The sequence below is a fragment of the Chiroxiphia lanceolata genome, chromosome 27 (genome assembly GCF_009829145.1).
Source record: "Chiroxiphia lanceolata isolate bChiLan1 chromosome 27, bChiLan1.pri, whole genome shotgun sequence".
NCBI classification, from domain to species: Eukaryota; Metazoa; Chordata; class Aves; order Passeriformes; family Pipridae; genus Chiroxiphia; species Chiroxiphia lanceolata.
This window is the reverse complement of record NC_045663.1, coordinates 2630774-2647083: the sequence shown is the minus strand read 5'-3', so window position 1 is coordinate 2647083 and position 16310 is coordinate 2630774. Positions and strand designations below refer to the sequence as shown.

The 16310-nt window shown below is 60.7% G+C and overlaps 2 protein-coding genes across 3 annotated transcripts; one reads left to right on the top strand and one right to left on the bottom strand.

The window, feature by feature from the left end:
- Window positions 1-168: 168 nt before the first annotated feature.
- MYDGF (myeloid derived growth factor) lies at window positions 169-5243 on the top strand. Its single transcript, XM_032711992.1, has 6 exons — window positions 169-356; window positions 1978-2028; window positions 2901-2962; window positions 3277-3358; window positions 3924-3996; window positions 4370-5243. The coding sequence occupies exons 1-6, from the start codon at window positions 189-191 to the stop codon at window positions 4447-4449; spliced, it is 516 nt and encodes a 171-aa protein (XP_032567883.1). The 5' UTR covers window positions 169-188; the 3' UTR covers window positions 4450-5243.
- Window positions 5244-7327: 2084 nt separating this feature from the next.
- TNFAIP8L1 (TNF alpha induced protein 8 like 1) lies at window positions 7328-15054 on the bottom strand. Of its 2 annotated transcripts, none has more exons than XM_032711991.1 (2): window positions 14608-15054; window positions 7328-8695 (listed from the first exon to the last, which is right to left on the bottom strand). In XM_032711991.1, exon 2 carries the CDS (start codon window positions 8691-8693, stop codon window positions 8133-8135), a length of 561 nt encoding a protein of 186 aa, XP_032567882.1. In that variant the 5' UTR covers window positions 8694-8695; window positions 14608-15054; the 3' UTR covers window positions 7328-8132. The 2 variants fall into 2 exon arrangements, with proteins under 2 accessions (XP_032567882.1, XP_032567881.1); XM_032711990.1 differs by lacking the exon at window positions 14608-15054 and adding an exon at window positions 11069-11376.
- Between the last annotated feature and the right edge of the window lie 1256 nt (window positions 15055-16310).

The window sequence follows — 16310 nt, the reverse complement described above, 5'->3', positions numbered from 1 at the left end:
CACAGCCCCTTGTCGCGGTGCTCTCCTGTCCGTCCCCACAGCCCTCTGTCCCCTTGTCCCCTGTCCCCCTGTCCCCCCAGGTTTCCCCTGCCCACAACCCATGCCCTCACCCAACATGGCGGCCGTGGCGCCGCCGCCTCCGCGCGCTGACCCCTCCCGCCCGCCGTAGCCCGCGCTTCCTTTCCAAGATGGCGGCGCCCACAGGGAGGAGCGGCCGGCGGGCGTGGGCCGCGCTCTTCCCCGCCGCCCTGCTATGCCTGGCGGCCCGGGCGGCCGCGGAACCGGCCGCGGAACCGGGCACGGTCGGGTTCGACGTGCGGCCCGGCGGAGAGGTTCACTCCTTCTCCCGGAGCCTGGTGAGCGGCCGGCAGGGAGGGGAGGGAGGGAGCGGGTGCGGAGAGGGGTACGCGCCTCGCGCTGATTGGCTGAGAGCCACGTCGCTCACACTTCCCTTCACGGGGATTGGCTGGACGCGAAGGGGGGGGCGGGACCAGTTTGGGGGGGGTCCGGGTGGGTGTTTGAGGGAGAGGATCCCGGGGGGAGAGGGGGCACCAAGGGGGGCTGCAATGGCCGGGGGGGGCACAGGGAGAAGGGGGGGGTCCCCAGGGGGAGAGGGGGCACCAAGCGGGGCTGCAATGGCCGGGGGGAGCACAGGGAGAACGGGGGGGTCCCCAGGGGGAGAGGGGGCACCAAGGGGGGCTGCAATGGCCGGGGGGGCACAGGGAGAACGGGGGGGTCCCCAGGGGGAGAGGAGACACCAAGGGGGGCTGCAATGGCCGGGGGGAGCACGGGGAGAACGGGGGGGTCCCCAGGGGAAGAGGGGGCACCAAGGGGGGCTGCAATGGCCGGGGGGGGCACAGGGAGAACGGGGGGGTCCCCGGGGGGAGAGGGTCCTTAAGGGGGTGCGCCAAAGGCAGGGGGATCCCAGGGAGAAAGGGGCACGAACAGGGGCTGCAATGGCCGGGGGGAGCTCAGGAGAAGGGGGGACCCCAAGATGGGGGTTCTTCAAGGAGAGAAGAGTCCCCGGGGGGGCTCCAAAGGCAGGAGGAGCCCAGGGTAAAGGGGAGTCCCCAATGGATGGGGAGGTTTCCAAAGGGGCAAGAGAGAGGGTCCCCATGAAAAAGGGGGTCTCCCAGGGGTCCTCAAGGAGGGGCTCCAAGGGCAAGGGGGTGCCATGGAAGAGGGGGGATCCACAGGGAAGGCTCCTGAGGCAGGGGGATCCCACAGAGAAAGGGGGTCTCCAAGGGAGGCTGTGTCTCCAGAGGGGCTGGGGAGGGGGTCCCCAGGGAGGAGAGGGGACCACAAGGAAGGGAACCTCCAAAGGCAGGAGGCTCCCAGGGAGAAAGGGGGGGTCCCCACAGAAACGGGGGTCCCCGAGGACTTGGGGTCCCCCCAAGTGGGGGTCTCCAGCAGAAGGAGGTCCCCAAGTAAGATGGGTCTTCAAGGTGGGACAGTCTCTGCAGCGAGGAGGTCCCCAGGGAAGGCAACCTGCCATGGATAATGGTCCCCAAGGGTGGGTTTCCAAAGGGATGAAGTATCCCAAGGGCAGGGAGGGGTTGCCAGGGGAAGGGGGTCCCAAAGAAAGAAGGTCTCCATGGGGAGGAGGCTCAGCAAGGAGAAAGGGCTGCAGGTCCCTGGGCCCCCCAGGACACGAGTCCTCACCCCAAACCCCGGACAAGAGGGAGCGGCCTCAGGTTGCCCCAGGGGAGGTTTAGTTGGATATTAGGGAAATTTCTCCATGGGAAGGGCTGTCCAGCCCTGGCACAGCTGCCCAGGGCAGTGGTGGAGTCCCCACTCCGGGAGGGATTTAAGAGCTGGGTGGATGTGGCACTTGGGGACAGGGGTTAGTGTTGGCCTTGGCAGTGCTGGGGGAATGGTTGGACTCGATGGTCTCGGAGGTGTTTTCCAACCTAAAGAATTCCTTGATTCTGTGGAAGAGAAGGTCCTGCTTAAGCTCACATCCCTCTCTCCTGGCAGGGGGATTACAGCTGCACCTTCACCTACTCATCCCAGGGAGGGACCAACGAGGTGAGCTGGGCAAACCCTGCCCTTCTCCAGTCCCAGTCCCTGCACGGAGGGAGGGAACCGGTTTCCTTTGGGAAGAGCTGATTCCAGGGACAGGGAGCTGTGAGGGAGGGTGGTTGCACCTTTTCCAGCACTGTGTGGAACGTGTTGGATTTGCTCCCTGCACCAAAGTGTCCTTTGTGTGTTGTAAGGAGGCTGTGACAAGGGCCTGGAGGGACAGGACACAGGGAATGGCTTCCCGCTGCCAGAGGGCAGGGATAGATGGGATATTGGGCAGGAATTCCTCCCTGGGAGGGTAGGGAGGCCCTGGCACAGGTTGCCCAGAGAAGCTGTGGCTGCTCCATCCCTGGAAGTGTCCAAGGCCAGGTTGGAGCAACTTGGGATAGTGGAAGGTGTCCCTGCCCGTGTCAGGGGGTGGAATGGGATGAGATTTAAGATCCCTTCCAAGCCAAACCAGTCTGGGATTCTGTGACTTAACAAATCTCCGTGCTGGATGTCTCTGGAGAACTGGGAGTGACATTTTCACACCCCAGTTGGTGGGAAGGACCTCGCAGGAGTAACTCATGTCTCCTTTGGGAGGCTGGAAGGTTTTCTGTTTGCACTTTCTTATCAGCAACTCCTGTCTCAACCAGGTCTTCATTTTTTAGCCTAAAAGGAAATGAGACTTTTAAACTCTTTTCTGTGACAGCACTGACGGAATTGTGGAGAGGACAGAGAGCCACCAGGCCCTGAGCTTGGTGCCAGAGGGACTGTTGTGTTATTTTAGGGCTGCTGGAGCTCATCCTGCAGCTGGAGGGGGGGTCAGTGGCCCCGGGGCCATGCAGGGAGCACAAGGCTCTTCCCCCCCGTGACTGTTTGGACCTTTCCCTCTGCAGCAGTGGCAGATGAACGTTGGGATCAGCGAAGACAACGGAATCTTCTCCTGCTCCATCTGGAGGTGTGTTCTGTGTAACCTCAGCCAAACCAGCAGCCAGGCAGGGGGGATGTGGGACAGGGATTCTGCTTCCCAGTTGGATTTGCCTCCCAGCAGGGAGGCTTTTCCTCTGCCAAGGGGTGCTGTGGCTCTGCTGGGCTCTTCACCCAGCGTTGGTTTATAAACATTCTGTGTCCCCCTCTCCCACCCTCAGCGCTGGATGGAGCTGCAGGAGATCCAGAGGTGGCTGTGGATGGAGGGAGGGAGCTGGGAATCCTTCACTCCTCTGCACCTCCACCCTCTCTGCCGCTGACAAAGGCTCTGCTTTCTCGTTTCAGGCCCCAGGGGAAGTCTTATCTCTTCTTTACCCAGTTTAAAGCTGAAGTGAAAGGAGCCAAGATAGAGTATGCCATGGCTTATGTAAGTCCCAGCTGATCCCTGGGAAGCAGGAGTGTGGGAGGCTGCTATAAAACATGAATTAGGCACGGAAAACATTTATTAGACATCTGTGCAATGAAATGTGCTCCAGCACATCCCGAATTAGAGACTGGTGGCAGGCAGGAGAGGGGCTGCAGGTGGGCTCCCCTGCACCACTGTGTTTCTGCCCCCTCAAATCCGTGGGTGTGCTGGGAAGGGGGGGCTCCAAAAGGCACAGCAAAGCAGGAGTCTTGGATTGCCTCAACAAATCGCGTGTGACAAAGTAAATAAAACCTCTCTGGGTGGTTTTGTCTGGCTCCTTCTTCCATTTCCCAGCCTTTAGGGGTGAGGTTTTCCATCACCCCAAGGACACCAGTCTGGGCTTTAATAGGAAATGGAAAAACAGGCAGAAATTTTCCTGCAGATTTCCTTCGTGGACGTAATTCTTTCGCTCCACACAGTTCCACATTTTTTTCCCCCCAAAGTGTGGCTGCTGTTTGTTCGGTTTGAACGCTGTAACTCCTCGGATTGCCTCAACCCTCTCACACCTTCTTCCTTCCTGTTTCAGTCTCAAGCTGCTGTGGGTGCCCAGAACGACATCCCCTTGAAACAGGAAGAGTTTGAAGTCACTGAAACAACAGGTCTGTGACGGAGAGAACCGGGAGAGGAAGGGGGTGCTGTGGGAGGCAGTTTAAGCTTAAATCCTATACACTGACAGGTGACAGTGTATGGGAGGACAGTGCCAGGGGTGCAGTGCTCTGGAGAACTGGCAGCAGGGGTTTGGGGCTCCCATTCCAGCTCAGTGAGGTGGAGGAAGGAGGGTTTATCCCACCAGCCCGTCGCGTGGAGGAGGAGGAAGTTCAGTGCCCAGACTCGCTGCCTTCCCCACCCTGGAAGGGACCCAGCAGGGCTGTTTTGTTCGTGCCTCTGTGCTTTTTTTGGGCTGTTTTGTTCATGCTTTCCCATCTGTTGATCCTGTGCTTGTTCTCTGTCTCTCTCTCTCTCTCTCTCCAGTGTCTCACAGGGAAGGCAAGTTCCGTTTCGAACTGTCCAAGCTCATGATTGTAGCAAAAACACCCCGTGACGAGCTGTGACCCCCAGGGCCAGCCCTGGGCAGGGTGTTTTGGCCAGAAGAACGTGGCAGGAACAGAGGATTCCTGGTTTAACTGAGGGGTGTTTTATTTTTCTTTTTGGGGTTGGCCAAACTTTTCTGGTTTTCAATACTGAAACGTGCTGGGGTCCGACACGAGTGGGGCTTGGAGGTGTGAGAGGGCACATTTAATTCTGTCTTGTGTCGGAGTAACAACGTGCTTTTGCAGCTGGAAACCTCCCTGGAGATTCCTGATCCACAGGCAGCCATTCCAGGCCCTCTTCCTGCTTGGCTGATCTGCTGAATGTGGCACGGGGGGCTCCTTATCTCCCTTGCTGGGAAGAGCAGTGCAGGAAGATAAGTGAGTGGCTGGATTTAAGCAGGGTTTGCTGAAGGGAAGTTGTTAACTCTGTAGCCTCTGGAGGGGAGATGGGATTTCTCCCTCCACCAGCGTGGCAGGAGGAAATAATTCATTTAGGGAGGAGGAAAGAATGGAGTTGGCCAAAGCTCTCTTGAGACTCTTTATGGAGAGATCATCCCTGGGGTGGATGCCCTGGACCTGCCAGAGCTGGGTTGGGATGGCTTGGATGGGGGGGAAGGCAGAGCAGCTTATTCTGACACAACCAGGAATCAATCCAAGCAGCACTTCCACGTCTCAGCACAACCACAGGACTGTTTTATACCTACGAGAAAAGCGATTTTTTTTTTTTTCTTACCTAGAGTAATAACAGGGAATGTGCAATTCCTTTCCTGTGTAAATCCAGCACAAAATAAAGCAATGAAGCAGCGTGCTCTGGCCTGAGGTTGCTCTGCTCTCTCACTCCTGCCCTTCCCAGCTGGATGGACCTTCAGGGTTTGCTCGGCCAGGAGGAGCCCACGGGAATTTTGGGGGGGCTGCAGAGGGTTTGGGGGGGTTCTGCCCAGCCAAAGAGAGCCCCAGGCTCTCTTGTGACCCTTGTGACAACAAGGCTGCAGTTGTCAGTTTGCACTGTCACCTTTGATCCCTTTTGAGGGTTGTGATCACTGGTAGGTGCTTTGCCCGTTTTTGGGGCAGTTCCCTGGTTTTTTGGCAGTCTGGGTGTGCTTTGCACTGGGGGTTTTACGAGCTCTGCTCTCCAAGCTGTTCTGAAATGCATTTTTCTCCTCTGTGTGTCACTTTATGGACCTGTGGGTGACCTGCAGGGCCCGGGAGTGTCTCCAGTGTGCTCCCCCCTGTGCTCTGAGCTGCATTTTGCAGGTCTCTGACCCTTCTGCTGTTTAAACCAGTCACTTGGAGGGAACTAGAGCAAAGGGACTCATTTCCCAAGGTTGGGATGGGAAACCCAGGCTGTGAGGTGGCTTTTCTGGCAGAGAATCTGCTCTCCAGGGCTTCCCTGGGACAAAAAGGGAACAACTTGGGGATGAGGTGGGTGTTTGCTGTGGGGAAGAAGGCTCAGCTCAGACACCTGGATGTGAAGAGAAGCTGGTGCCAGGAGTTTGGGGGGGTTAAGTGTGGGCCTGGGGTGTAGGAAATCATGGGGACAAAGGGAACAGCCACGAGAGGGGCTCATGTGACCGAGGAGCATCTTGCAGCTGGCACCGAAATGCACCTTGAGAAGGGACCAGCGAAGCATTTCTGGCTGCCAGCGTGTCCCTCAGCCCCATCTCACCACGTCTGCCCGTGGTTTCCTGCTCTGGCTCCTCTCCAGCACCCACCTGACAGCTGCCACCAGCCCAGGGAGCACAGGAATTGTTCTCAGAGGCCACTTCCCCCTGGTACCAACACCCAGGTGGGTCCTGTGAATGTGCTTTTTACCCCCCACCCCGAGCTGTGCCACGCAATTGTCTGTGACTGCTGGAGCCAGGGCTGTGAAGTGACAGAGATGGGGGCTTGATTTCTCTTTATTTATAATCTCTTAAGGCTGAAAGTTATCAGTGCCTGGAGCCGGCGGTGGGGAGGGAGCGGCGAGTGGGAGCCACGGAGCCGCTCTGAGCTCCGGCAGCCGCCCGCACCGGGACACATCCCGTGGAACAGGAGGCACAAGAAGGTCGTGGAGATAAGGCCAGCTGAGACTGTGTGGTGCCTTGTGTGCTAAAAGGGCAGTTTTCAGTGTTCAGAGCAGAGATCGTCGTGCCGGGAGCGGCGGCAGCTCCGGGAGTTCCAACGCGCCCGGATCCGACTCTGCGGAGTCACCCACGGCCTCCTGCTGTCAGGGTTGTGCTTTTTGGCTCCTGGCTGAGCAGCCCAGGGGATGTGGGGATGCAGAGGAGCACGTGTGGGTGTCTGCTGGGAGCAGGATTGCACAGAATCTCGGAAGGGTTTGGGTTGGAGGGGCCTTAAAAGTCACCCAGTGCCACCCCCTGCCTTGGGCAGGGACACCTTCCACTGGTTGCTTCAACCTGGCCTTGGACACTTCCAGGGATCCAGGGGCAGCCACAGCTTCTCTGGGCAACCTGTGCCAGGGCCTCCCCACCCTCACAGCCAGGAATTCCTTCCCAATATCCCATCTAAATTTCCCCTCTTTCACTGTGTCCTGTCCCTCCATCCCTTGTCCCAGGTCCCTCTCCAGCTCTCCTGGAACCCCTTTAGGCCCTGGAAGGGGCTCTAAGGTCTCCCTGGATCTTTCCCCAGGCTGAACAACCTCAGTTCTCTGCTCCCCCCAGGATCCCAGACCTTTGCTGCTGCTTTATGCTGGGTTTAACACCCCGTTTGTTCCACTGGTTCAGCTCTGGCCATGAAAATCCAGGAGCTGCTGTGCCACAGAGCAGGGACAGCCCAGCCAGGGAGCCAGGGAGTACAAACCCCAGGTCACAGAGAGCCGTCACCATCCAAAGGACAAACCCAACTCTCCCCAGGGCTCATTTCATCGCTGTCACCCACCACTGGAACAACCCCACGGAGCTCCCAGGCCAAACAGGTGAGTTTATTTAAATAACTCATCAGGGCTACAGAGTTTGCTAAAAAAGGAACAACCATCACTCAGACAATGTGGAAAAGGGATGAAATCCCACAGAGAACTTTGGAGAACCACCGAGGGCGGCGTCGGAGCCGTGACAGTCATGGGGAGCTGGTGGGGAGCTGGGGCTTGGATGGTACCTGGGATGCAGGGAAGGAGCAGCTCCCTTGTCCAGGTGAGGTGGGATCCTCCTCCTCTCAGGGACTTGTCTTTGAGGAGAGCAAAGCCCACACCTTCCCATCCTGGGCAGCAACACTCTGGACCATGACTTGCTCCCACAGTGTTATGGAGCTGCTGAAGGAAAACCATGGAGCCCCACAACCCTCCAGGAAGGGGGTCTCACAACCAGCAACATCCCACCTGCTCAGACACCCCTTTCAGAGGTGTTCCACACCACCAGGCTTTGCTTTGGTTTTCCCCCCAGAGGGTTACAACAGAGTTCAAGGCTCAGAGTCCTCCTCGGACTCTGAGCTAAGGACACTTGGTGGGCAAAGGAAATCAAACTGTACAGCAGGAGCCCAAAATCCCAGGATCCCCTGGAGAGGACTCGGCCCAGCGCAGGGAGGGCTTCGAAGCCCCTGGGCAAGGGGTGGGCAAAAGTCAAGGTGTTCAGTCTCCTGTAGAAACGAGGGGAAAACGAGCGAGCACTGCAGAGGAGGAGGGGGGGGGCCGTCGAGCCTGGCCATGCTCAGAGCAGGCAAACAGCCCCACTCCACCCTCCCAGGAGGCAGAGCCCGGCTGCCAAGAGCCTTCAGATGTTGTCCTCCTCCAGCATCTTGTTGACCCCCTCGCAGATCCTCTGCAGGTGGGTGCGGTAGGGCTCGGAGGGCCCGTAGAGCGCCGACAGGAACTCGTAGTCCGCAAAGTGGTTGAAGACGTGGTTGATGCGGGAGTGGGACTTGGCCGTCAGGTGCCCGTTCACGGCCTGGTGCAGCAGGTCCCGGCACTCCAGGAGCACCCCCGACATGACCCTGCGGTCGAAGGTGAAGTCTATCTGGTGGAAGCTGACGGCCGTCATGGCCAGGGTGTGCACCTTCTTGCGGAACCGCTCCATCACCAGCAGCTCCTCGGGGCTGAACTGCCCGTTGCGGTACAGCACGCCCAGCTTCATCACGATCTTGATGAGGTTCTTGATGATCTTCTGGGCCTCCTTGCGGTTGTGGGTGTACTCCTTGGTGGCCCGGTACAGCTCGTCCAGGATCTCGCTGCTGGTGTCGTCGATGAAGACGTTGGCGATGGTTTTGGTGGCCATCTTGCTCAGGAGCTTCTTCTGGGCCTGCAGGGCCAGGTTCTTGGTGCTGAAGGTGTCCATCTCTGTGAGGGCAAGAGGCACACAGGGGTCAGACCGTGCCTTGCATCCATCCCCGCATCACCTGCAAGCTGGGCTAGTGGGAGGTGTCCCTGCTCATGGCAGGGGGTGGAATAGGCCTGGGCTTTGAGGTCCCTTCCAACCCAAACCACTCCACGGCTCTATCATTCCTCACCTTCCCACGCAGCCTTTTGGCAGGAGAAAAAGCACCTCCAGCCAACAGCCAGACCGAGGCAGCTGCTGGGTGCCAGGGCAGGCGAGAGCTGAGCTCACACCCCGGCTTTGGATGGTGGGATGAGCTGAGGGGTGTTCCCACCTTCCCTCTCCCAAACCCCTGTGGAGAACCTACAGCGAGTGAGGTGTCCCTACCTGAGCACCGCCCGTGACCCTCCATCCCCAGCTCCCTCCTGCGCCTGGTGCCGCCCCGCTCCCGGGGCAGGAAGGGCTCTTGCCCCATCCCTTCAACATTTTTCCTTCCTTAAACCCTGACTCACTTCCTGCGGGGTGAGCCGGGGACAGCCCAGGTGACAGCTGAGTCACCCCCGCGGCCTCGTGCCACATCCACCCCGGCACTCGATGGGGCCGGAGCGGCGCGGCCGGTTTGCGGCACCCGCTGATTTGTGTGGGAGCCCTTCTCCCTGGCACTGCCCCGATCCACCCACACGAGCTCGGACTTGTTCTGCCGCTGCCTCAACTCCCTCTGGCGTCGCACGGAGGTGAATAATTCAGCGAGACACAGCCCTCACCTACAGCCCTCACCTACAGCCCCGCTCCCGCATCCCGGCGGGACCAAATCCATCACCTCGGGCAGATCGCGGCTCTCAAAGCCGCCGTGACGGAACAAAACGCTGCCGACCCTGGAGAGGCGCCTTGGCCCGGGGAAACCGCAGAGCTACAAATCACGGGGAGGCGAGAACAGCGGGAAAACAACCTGCTCCGGAGCCAGGATGGATGGGCAGAGCTGGGGCTGCTTATGCAAGAGGCTGCACATGACATGGACAGCCTGGCAGAGCGGGAAGGGATGGGCTCAGGCTATAAATACATCCCCCGGGAGGGGAGAGGAGATATTTCAGCTAAAGGAGGCTGCCGGTGTGAGGATGGATGGGGATAAATTGGCCACGGATAGAGAGCAGGTTTAGACTGGATATTAAGAAGAAATCCTTCCCTGGGAGGGTGGGGAGGCCCTGGCACAGGTTGCCCAGAGAAGCTGTGGCTGCTCCATCCCTGGGAGTGCCCAAAGTCAGGTTGGAGCAACCTGGGCTAGTGGAAGGTGTCCCTGCCCATGGCAGGGGTGGAACTGGATGGAGTTTAAGGTCCCTCCAACCCAAACCATTCTGGGATTCTGGTGCAGAACTGGGTCTGTCCCCATCACAGGAACCTCTGTGTCTCCCCTAGGCCAAGCTGCCACCCAGTCCCAGACCCCTTTGGAGGTCCCCAGTCCTGCTCCTACCACTCTGGAGCACACACCAGGCTCTCAGGAGCAAATCCCAGCTCCCTGTGGAGCCAAGGCTCACCCAGCCAGTCGTGCAAGGACAACTGTGATGGGCCCTGACTCCCTGAGCATCTTCCAGCCCCCAGCTCCCTGAACCCAAGGGCAGCCAAGGCTCTGTGGGGACGTGAATTACGGGAGCAGTGACGGAGCCGCCGCGTGAGGAGCCGCCGCCTGCAGCGTTATTTACGGCCCTCAGGAAAAACACGGAGCTTCGGAAGCGCTTCCTTCAGGGGGAAAGCGTTGACTTGTGCCACGGGAGCCTCGAGCTGAGGCCCCTGCACTTGACAAGACAAAAGTGACAACACAGAGGTCGTGTGACAGCAGCTTCCAGGCGGGTCGGGCCCATTTAATGCCAAGGCTGAGTCCAGGAGGTGCCGCCGGAGCCGAGCCCGGAGGGACAGGCAGGGTGGGAAGAGGCAGCGTGGCTCCATCTTCTCTCCCTTGGCTCTAAGGGGACTTCCTTTGGCATCCTCTCCAGAAGGAGCAGGGCTTTGTCACCCTGAAGTCTCCTCCCTTATGGCTGTGGGGTGCCCTGGATAAATAGGAATTCCCACACCGGGCAACCGCAGCCATAAAGCAAGAGCAAACTCCACCTACAGAGCCCACAGAAAATAGGAAGTGCCATCTCCTGAGAGCTGCCCACAGCTCCCAGATGCCAAGTGGAATAATGGATCAACCCTCTGCTCCCTGCAGCAAACAACCCCCGGCCGCCCACAGCCCTTTCCTGCTGGGAACCGGGGTGAGAAGCATCGCTCCTGAGGGAAACTGAGGCACAGAGGGGTCTAGAGACCCCAAAAGCGGTACAGGGACCCCAAAAACGCAACCAGCTCCCGTGAGCTGTTCCACAGGTCACTCCCCTCCAAACCCCAAGCAGACCCAAGCTCACCTCCCGTTGGCTCCCGCTCAGCACCGGGACGGTTCACGGGGCACCCTCTGCACCACACTGGGACCTGCTGACTCAGCACCAACAGGGAGATTTTCACCGGAACGAGCCGTTTTCCTGCCGGGAAGGGCCCCGCGACCCCATTGTTCGCGGAGGGGCTGCTCTGGGCGCGCGGAAGAGGCAAGTCTTGCCCCGAGGAGCAAACACGAGCCTGAAATAACCCACTTCGCTTCCTTCCTGTCGCTGAAGTTTCCAGCCCGGCTCAGGGCTTGGGTTGCCCCCCCCCCCTCCACCCCCTTTTTCTTTTTTAATGAAAACGCCCTCAAAAAACCAGCTTCTTCTTCCGAAAAGGAGCAGCCGAGTGTTGCTGTCACCGAGTCCCCTCCCAGCTCCGGAAGAGCGCGGCGGGGCCGCGGTGCCCACGGCGGCTTCGGGGACAGTCACGGCCCTTTTTGGGGGGGTTTCCACCCATTTTGGAGGTTTGGGGGGGGGTTTTCTGCAGCCCTCAGCGGTGGTGTGGAGGTTGGGATGTCCCGTGAGGGGACACAGAGGGTGTCCCCGCCGTGGGACGGGTGTGCTCCCCTGGGGATGGACTCGTGCCGTGGCCACCTCCGCCGGTGGTTTGGTGTTCACCGCGCCGGGACGGCACCCACAGCACCTCACCCAACACCTGGCTGCGACCTCAGCCCCCAGGGACCCCCAAAAAACATCTCCCACACCATTTTGGGCACAAGCATCAATTAAAGCTCGAGGGGAACATGAGAGCCCGTCATCCTGCTGGTACCTGGTGCCAGTGGCACCAGCACTCGCCATGGCAGAGCTGCCAAGTGAGCACCAGCTGGAGACCCTTTATGGAAAGAGGCCAAATCCAGCAGTGGCATGGTCCCAATTATCATTTCTACCAGTCCCAAAGGTCCTTCACCCCGACTGTCCCCATCACCTGGTTCCCACCAGCAGGCTCCCCCCCTCCCAAATTCCCCCAGTTCCCTTGGCAGCGGGTGAATATTTCATGCAGGAAAGGGAAAGCACTTAAATAATTTATGGAGCAGCGCAGAGGGGGAGGCTCTGCAAAGCTCCAGCTCAGAGCAGAGGCACCTCTGCCTTCTCCTCCTCCTCCTTTTCCTCTTCCCCTCCTCCTCACCAGGGCCATAGGAACTCGTAGTGTCTTGCTACAAGTTCCCTCCAACATGGAAACATCAGTTCCCAACCAGGATAAACATTTAATAGTGGAGATCTCCCTGGTTTTCCCTCCATCCCACAGGCTGTTTCCTCCCACCAATTCGGAAAACACCCCTGGCTCTGCAACCCCAGCATTCCCATTCCTCCCGAATCCTTGGCTAAACGCCAAGGGGGTGGATAGGATCCTGCTCCGTCCCCCGGCATCGCTTTCCACCCACTCCAACCCCTATTAATTAATTAAACGCCGCCGCGCTGGATTACAGGGTGGGAGCGCCGGGAAGTAACCGGAGAGCTCCGCCAGCCTGTCCCCACCACCCGTGACCCCTCCAGCTCCTGGGAGAGCAGTGAGAGAATGGAGGGAGAGCGGAGGAGGAGGAGGAGGAGGGAGAGAGGAGGCGGGAGGGCTCCTGCCGCGCCTCGCACGTTGCCATGGGTGCAAAGAGCAGCCGGAGCCGCCGGGCTGACACACGGATCCCACGGATCCGGCGCGTGTGTGCCCAGCGGGGTGAGGCCGGGGAGGAAGCCGCTGAGTAAACACCTCTCCCGAGGCAAAACTCAGCTCTTGGCAAGGCCGGGATGAACCCTCGGCCGGAGCGAGGGCCGGGAATGCCGCGGGGCATCGCCACGGCCCGGCACCGCACCGGCACCAAGAGCTTGGCACGACCCCATCACTGATCACTGCCCCCGACGCCTTCGGCACCGGGAGCTGAGCTCCTCCATCCCAAAGTCTCCTTCCCGCATAGATGCACCTACGGGAAGGAGGGGAAGCTTTTTTGGTTTTGCCTGGGAATGCTGATCCGCCCCGGCGGCTCCGACGTGTCTGTGCAAGGAGCCGATCCGAGGGGGCTCCGGCGATGCCAACCCCGGGCGTGGGTGGTGGTGAATCCAGCCGGCGCTTCCCGTGGGAATGGGATCCTGGCACACGGGCGAGGGGGGGTGGGGGGTGATCCTGGGGGGCTGATTTGAGGATCTAGTGGCGTATCAAGGAATTTCCCCTGGGATCGCTGTGCCCCAGGGGGAGGCAGCTGCTGTATGGAGAGGAGGAAGAGGAGGAGGAAGAGGAGGAGGAGGTGGAGGAGGAATGGGGGTTATTTTATGGAGAGAAGAAGGAGGAAAAGGAGGAGGAATGGGGTTTATTTTATGGAGAGAAGAAGGAGGAATGGGGGTTATTTTATGGAGAGGAGAAGGAGGAATGGGGGTTATTTTATGGAGAGAAGGAGGAATGGGGGTTGTTTTATGGAGAGAAAGAAGAGGAGGAGGAATGGGGCTTATTTTATAGAAAGAATGGGGAGGAAGAGAAGGAGGAAGGGGGTTTATTTCATGGAGAGGAGGAAGAGGAGGAGGAGGAGGAAGGGGGGGTATTTTGAAGCAACTGTCTCGCCTTCCATTTCCTCCTTTTCTTTCTCCAGCTGCCATCAAGCTGCTCTCTCTGGCAGCAACTTCCTTTCCCCTTCGCTCGGAGCAGACGGGGACTTATGGGGAAGTAGAAAACAGAGGGTGGGAGAGGGGAAGCTGAGGCCAAACCACCATCCTTCCGTCTGTCCAGCCCACGGTGGGGGCCGGGGGGCATCACATGCTTCCTACCCCGGGATCAGGAGGACAAAGTCGCTCCAGGAGGGAAGAAAACTCCACGGGACAATCAGGATCCCGTGCTGGGCTTGGGCTCAGCAAAGAATGTTTATGGCCCAGATCCTTCCCTGCTCCAGAGGGAGGTGGGTCAGAGGTGGGAAGTTTTTCACCCAACTCGTGCTCCGGGTGGGATCTGACCTCTCCGAAGGGATTAGTCTCCGCGGGAATGGAGGAATTTCATCCTCTGGAGCGCAGGGAGGGGAGGAGGGACTGGCAATGCCCGAAGCCAAGTGCTGCCATGGGGCACCCGGCCCTGCCCTCGCACGTGGGTCTGTGATGGCCCCGTGACAGGGGCTCCGGTGCCTTCTCCCGTTAACCAGCACCCACCGGACCCGGTGGTGTTTCCAGCCCCCTCGGATTTCCGTGGGATCTGGGGGGAAATCGCCCTTTCCCCGTGTTTTATCCACCTGGGGAAACCGAGGCACGGCCCGGGGCTGCCGGGAACGGCCCCGAGCTCTGCCCACCCGGCAGCTCCCGCCCCTCGGGGCTTCCCAAACCCTCCTTTAGCCTCGGGGCTCCCAGGGGGGTGGGTGGGGACGTCGGTGCCCGGTGACACCGGGGAGGGGGGGGACACAGCACGAAACGGGCCGGTACCGGGAACTCCCGCCCCCACGGACCGGGGGAAACAGGGATACCGGGGGGCCTGGAGGGAACCGGGAGTATCGGGAGGTGCCGGGAGGTGCCGGGGGAGGGGGTCTGGTCTCGGTGGGCGGCAGAGCCCGGCCGGCCCTTACCTGCCTGCTCGGGGAGCGCGGCGCCGGGACCGGGGCAGCTCCGGTGCCCCCGGCGGGCCGGGGCGGGGCCGGGCGGGGGGTCCCGCTTCCCCCGGCGCCTCTCCCTGCCCGGCGGGGCCCCGCAGCCAGTACCGGTGACCGCTCCCCGATCCGATCCCAGTGCCCGGTGCCCGGAGCTGGTGCCCGGTCCTCGGTGGAGGTGTCGGTGCCCTGTGTCGATGTCCGGTGCCCGGCCTTCGATTCCCGATGCCGGTTCCCGCTGCCAGTTCCCGGGGCCGATTCCCGGTGCCTGTCCCCGATTCTCGGATCCCGGTACCCGATGCCGGTGCCGGTTCCCGGTGCCCGGTTCCCGGTGCCTGGGTCCTGGTTCCCTGTTCCCTGTTCCCGGTCCCTATTCCCGGTTCCCGGTCCCTGTTCCCGGTTCCCGGTCCCTGTTCCCGGTTCCCGGGCCCTCCCGCCCGCGGTCTCTCCAAGTCCCGCGCGGTCCCGGGAGCGGCGGGGGCGGGAGGGGGGCGGGGGGCGTGTCCCGCGGGCGGTACCAGCCAATGGCGACGCGGGGCTTGCTACGAAGCAGCCAATGGGCGCGCGCGGACGGGGGTGTGGGCGGGGCCGGGGCGGGCGCGCCCCCGCGGGTCCCGCGCGTGGGACGGTCCCGTTAGAACGGGGGGGGGGAAACGGGACCCCCGGGGACACGGGTGATGGGGACACGGGGGGTGTGGGCATGGGTGGGTGATGGGCACGCGGGGGGATGAGGGAACACGGGTGGGTAACGGGGCACGGGTGGGTGATGGAGACACGGGTGGGTGATGAACACGGGTGGGTGATGAACACGGGTGGGTGATGGGCTATGGGTGGGTGATGGGGACCTGAATGGGTGATGGAGACACGGGTTGGGGATGTGGATATGGGTGGGTGACGGGACATGGGTGGGTGACAGACCACACGTGGATGATTGGGACCTGAATGGGTGATGGGGAACACGGGTGGGTGACGGGACACGGGTGGGTGGCGGGACGTAGGTGGGTGATGGGAACACGGGTGGGTCATGGGTGGGTGATGGAGACCTGAATGGATGATGGGGACACGGGTGGGGGATGTGGATATGGGTGGGTGATGGGACATGGGTGGTGACAGACCACGCGTGGAATATTGGGACCTGAATGGGTGATGGGAACACGGGTGGGTGATGGGGACACGAGTGGGGGATGTGGATATGGGTGGGGACGGGACACGGGTGAGTGGTGAGAACATGGGTGGGTGACGGGACACGGGTGGGTGGTGGGGACACGCGTGGGTGACAGGGACACCGTGCCACGGCGTTTATGAGCAACAACTTAGGAGGGCGCTGGTAGACCGGGCTGAGCGAGGGCAGTACCCGGGGGTCTTGGCAGGTCCCCCCTCGTCTGGGGGGGCCCGACGTGGGGATGTAACACGTCGGGGAAGGGGGGGGACGGGGCGGGGCTACCCCGCTGCTGACCGAGCTCTGTGTGTGGAGGAGGGTTTCGGCGGGGGGGTCGTGGCTCTCAGCTCATCCCAGTGCTGGGGACCCCCCCGATGCCACGGTGCCACGGAGCCGTGCCCAGGTCTGCACCCCCATTCCGAGCTCTCTTTGTCCTCCTCCTCCTCCTCCTGGCTCGGTGGGCAAGAGCCACGGCACACGATCCTAATCCCCAAAGGTGGCATTAAACAGATTAAAGGTGGGA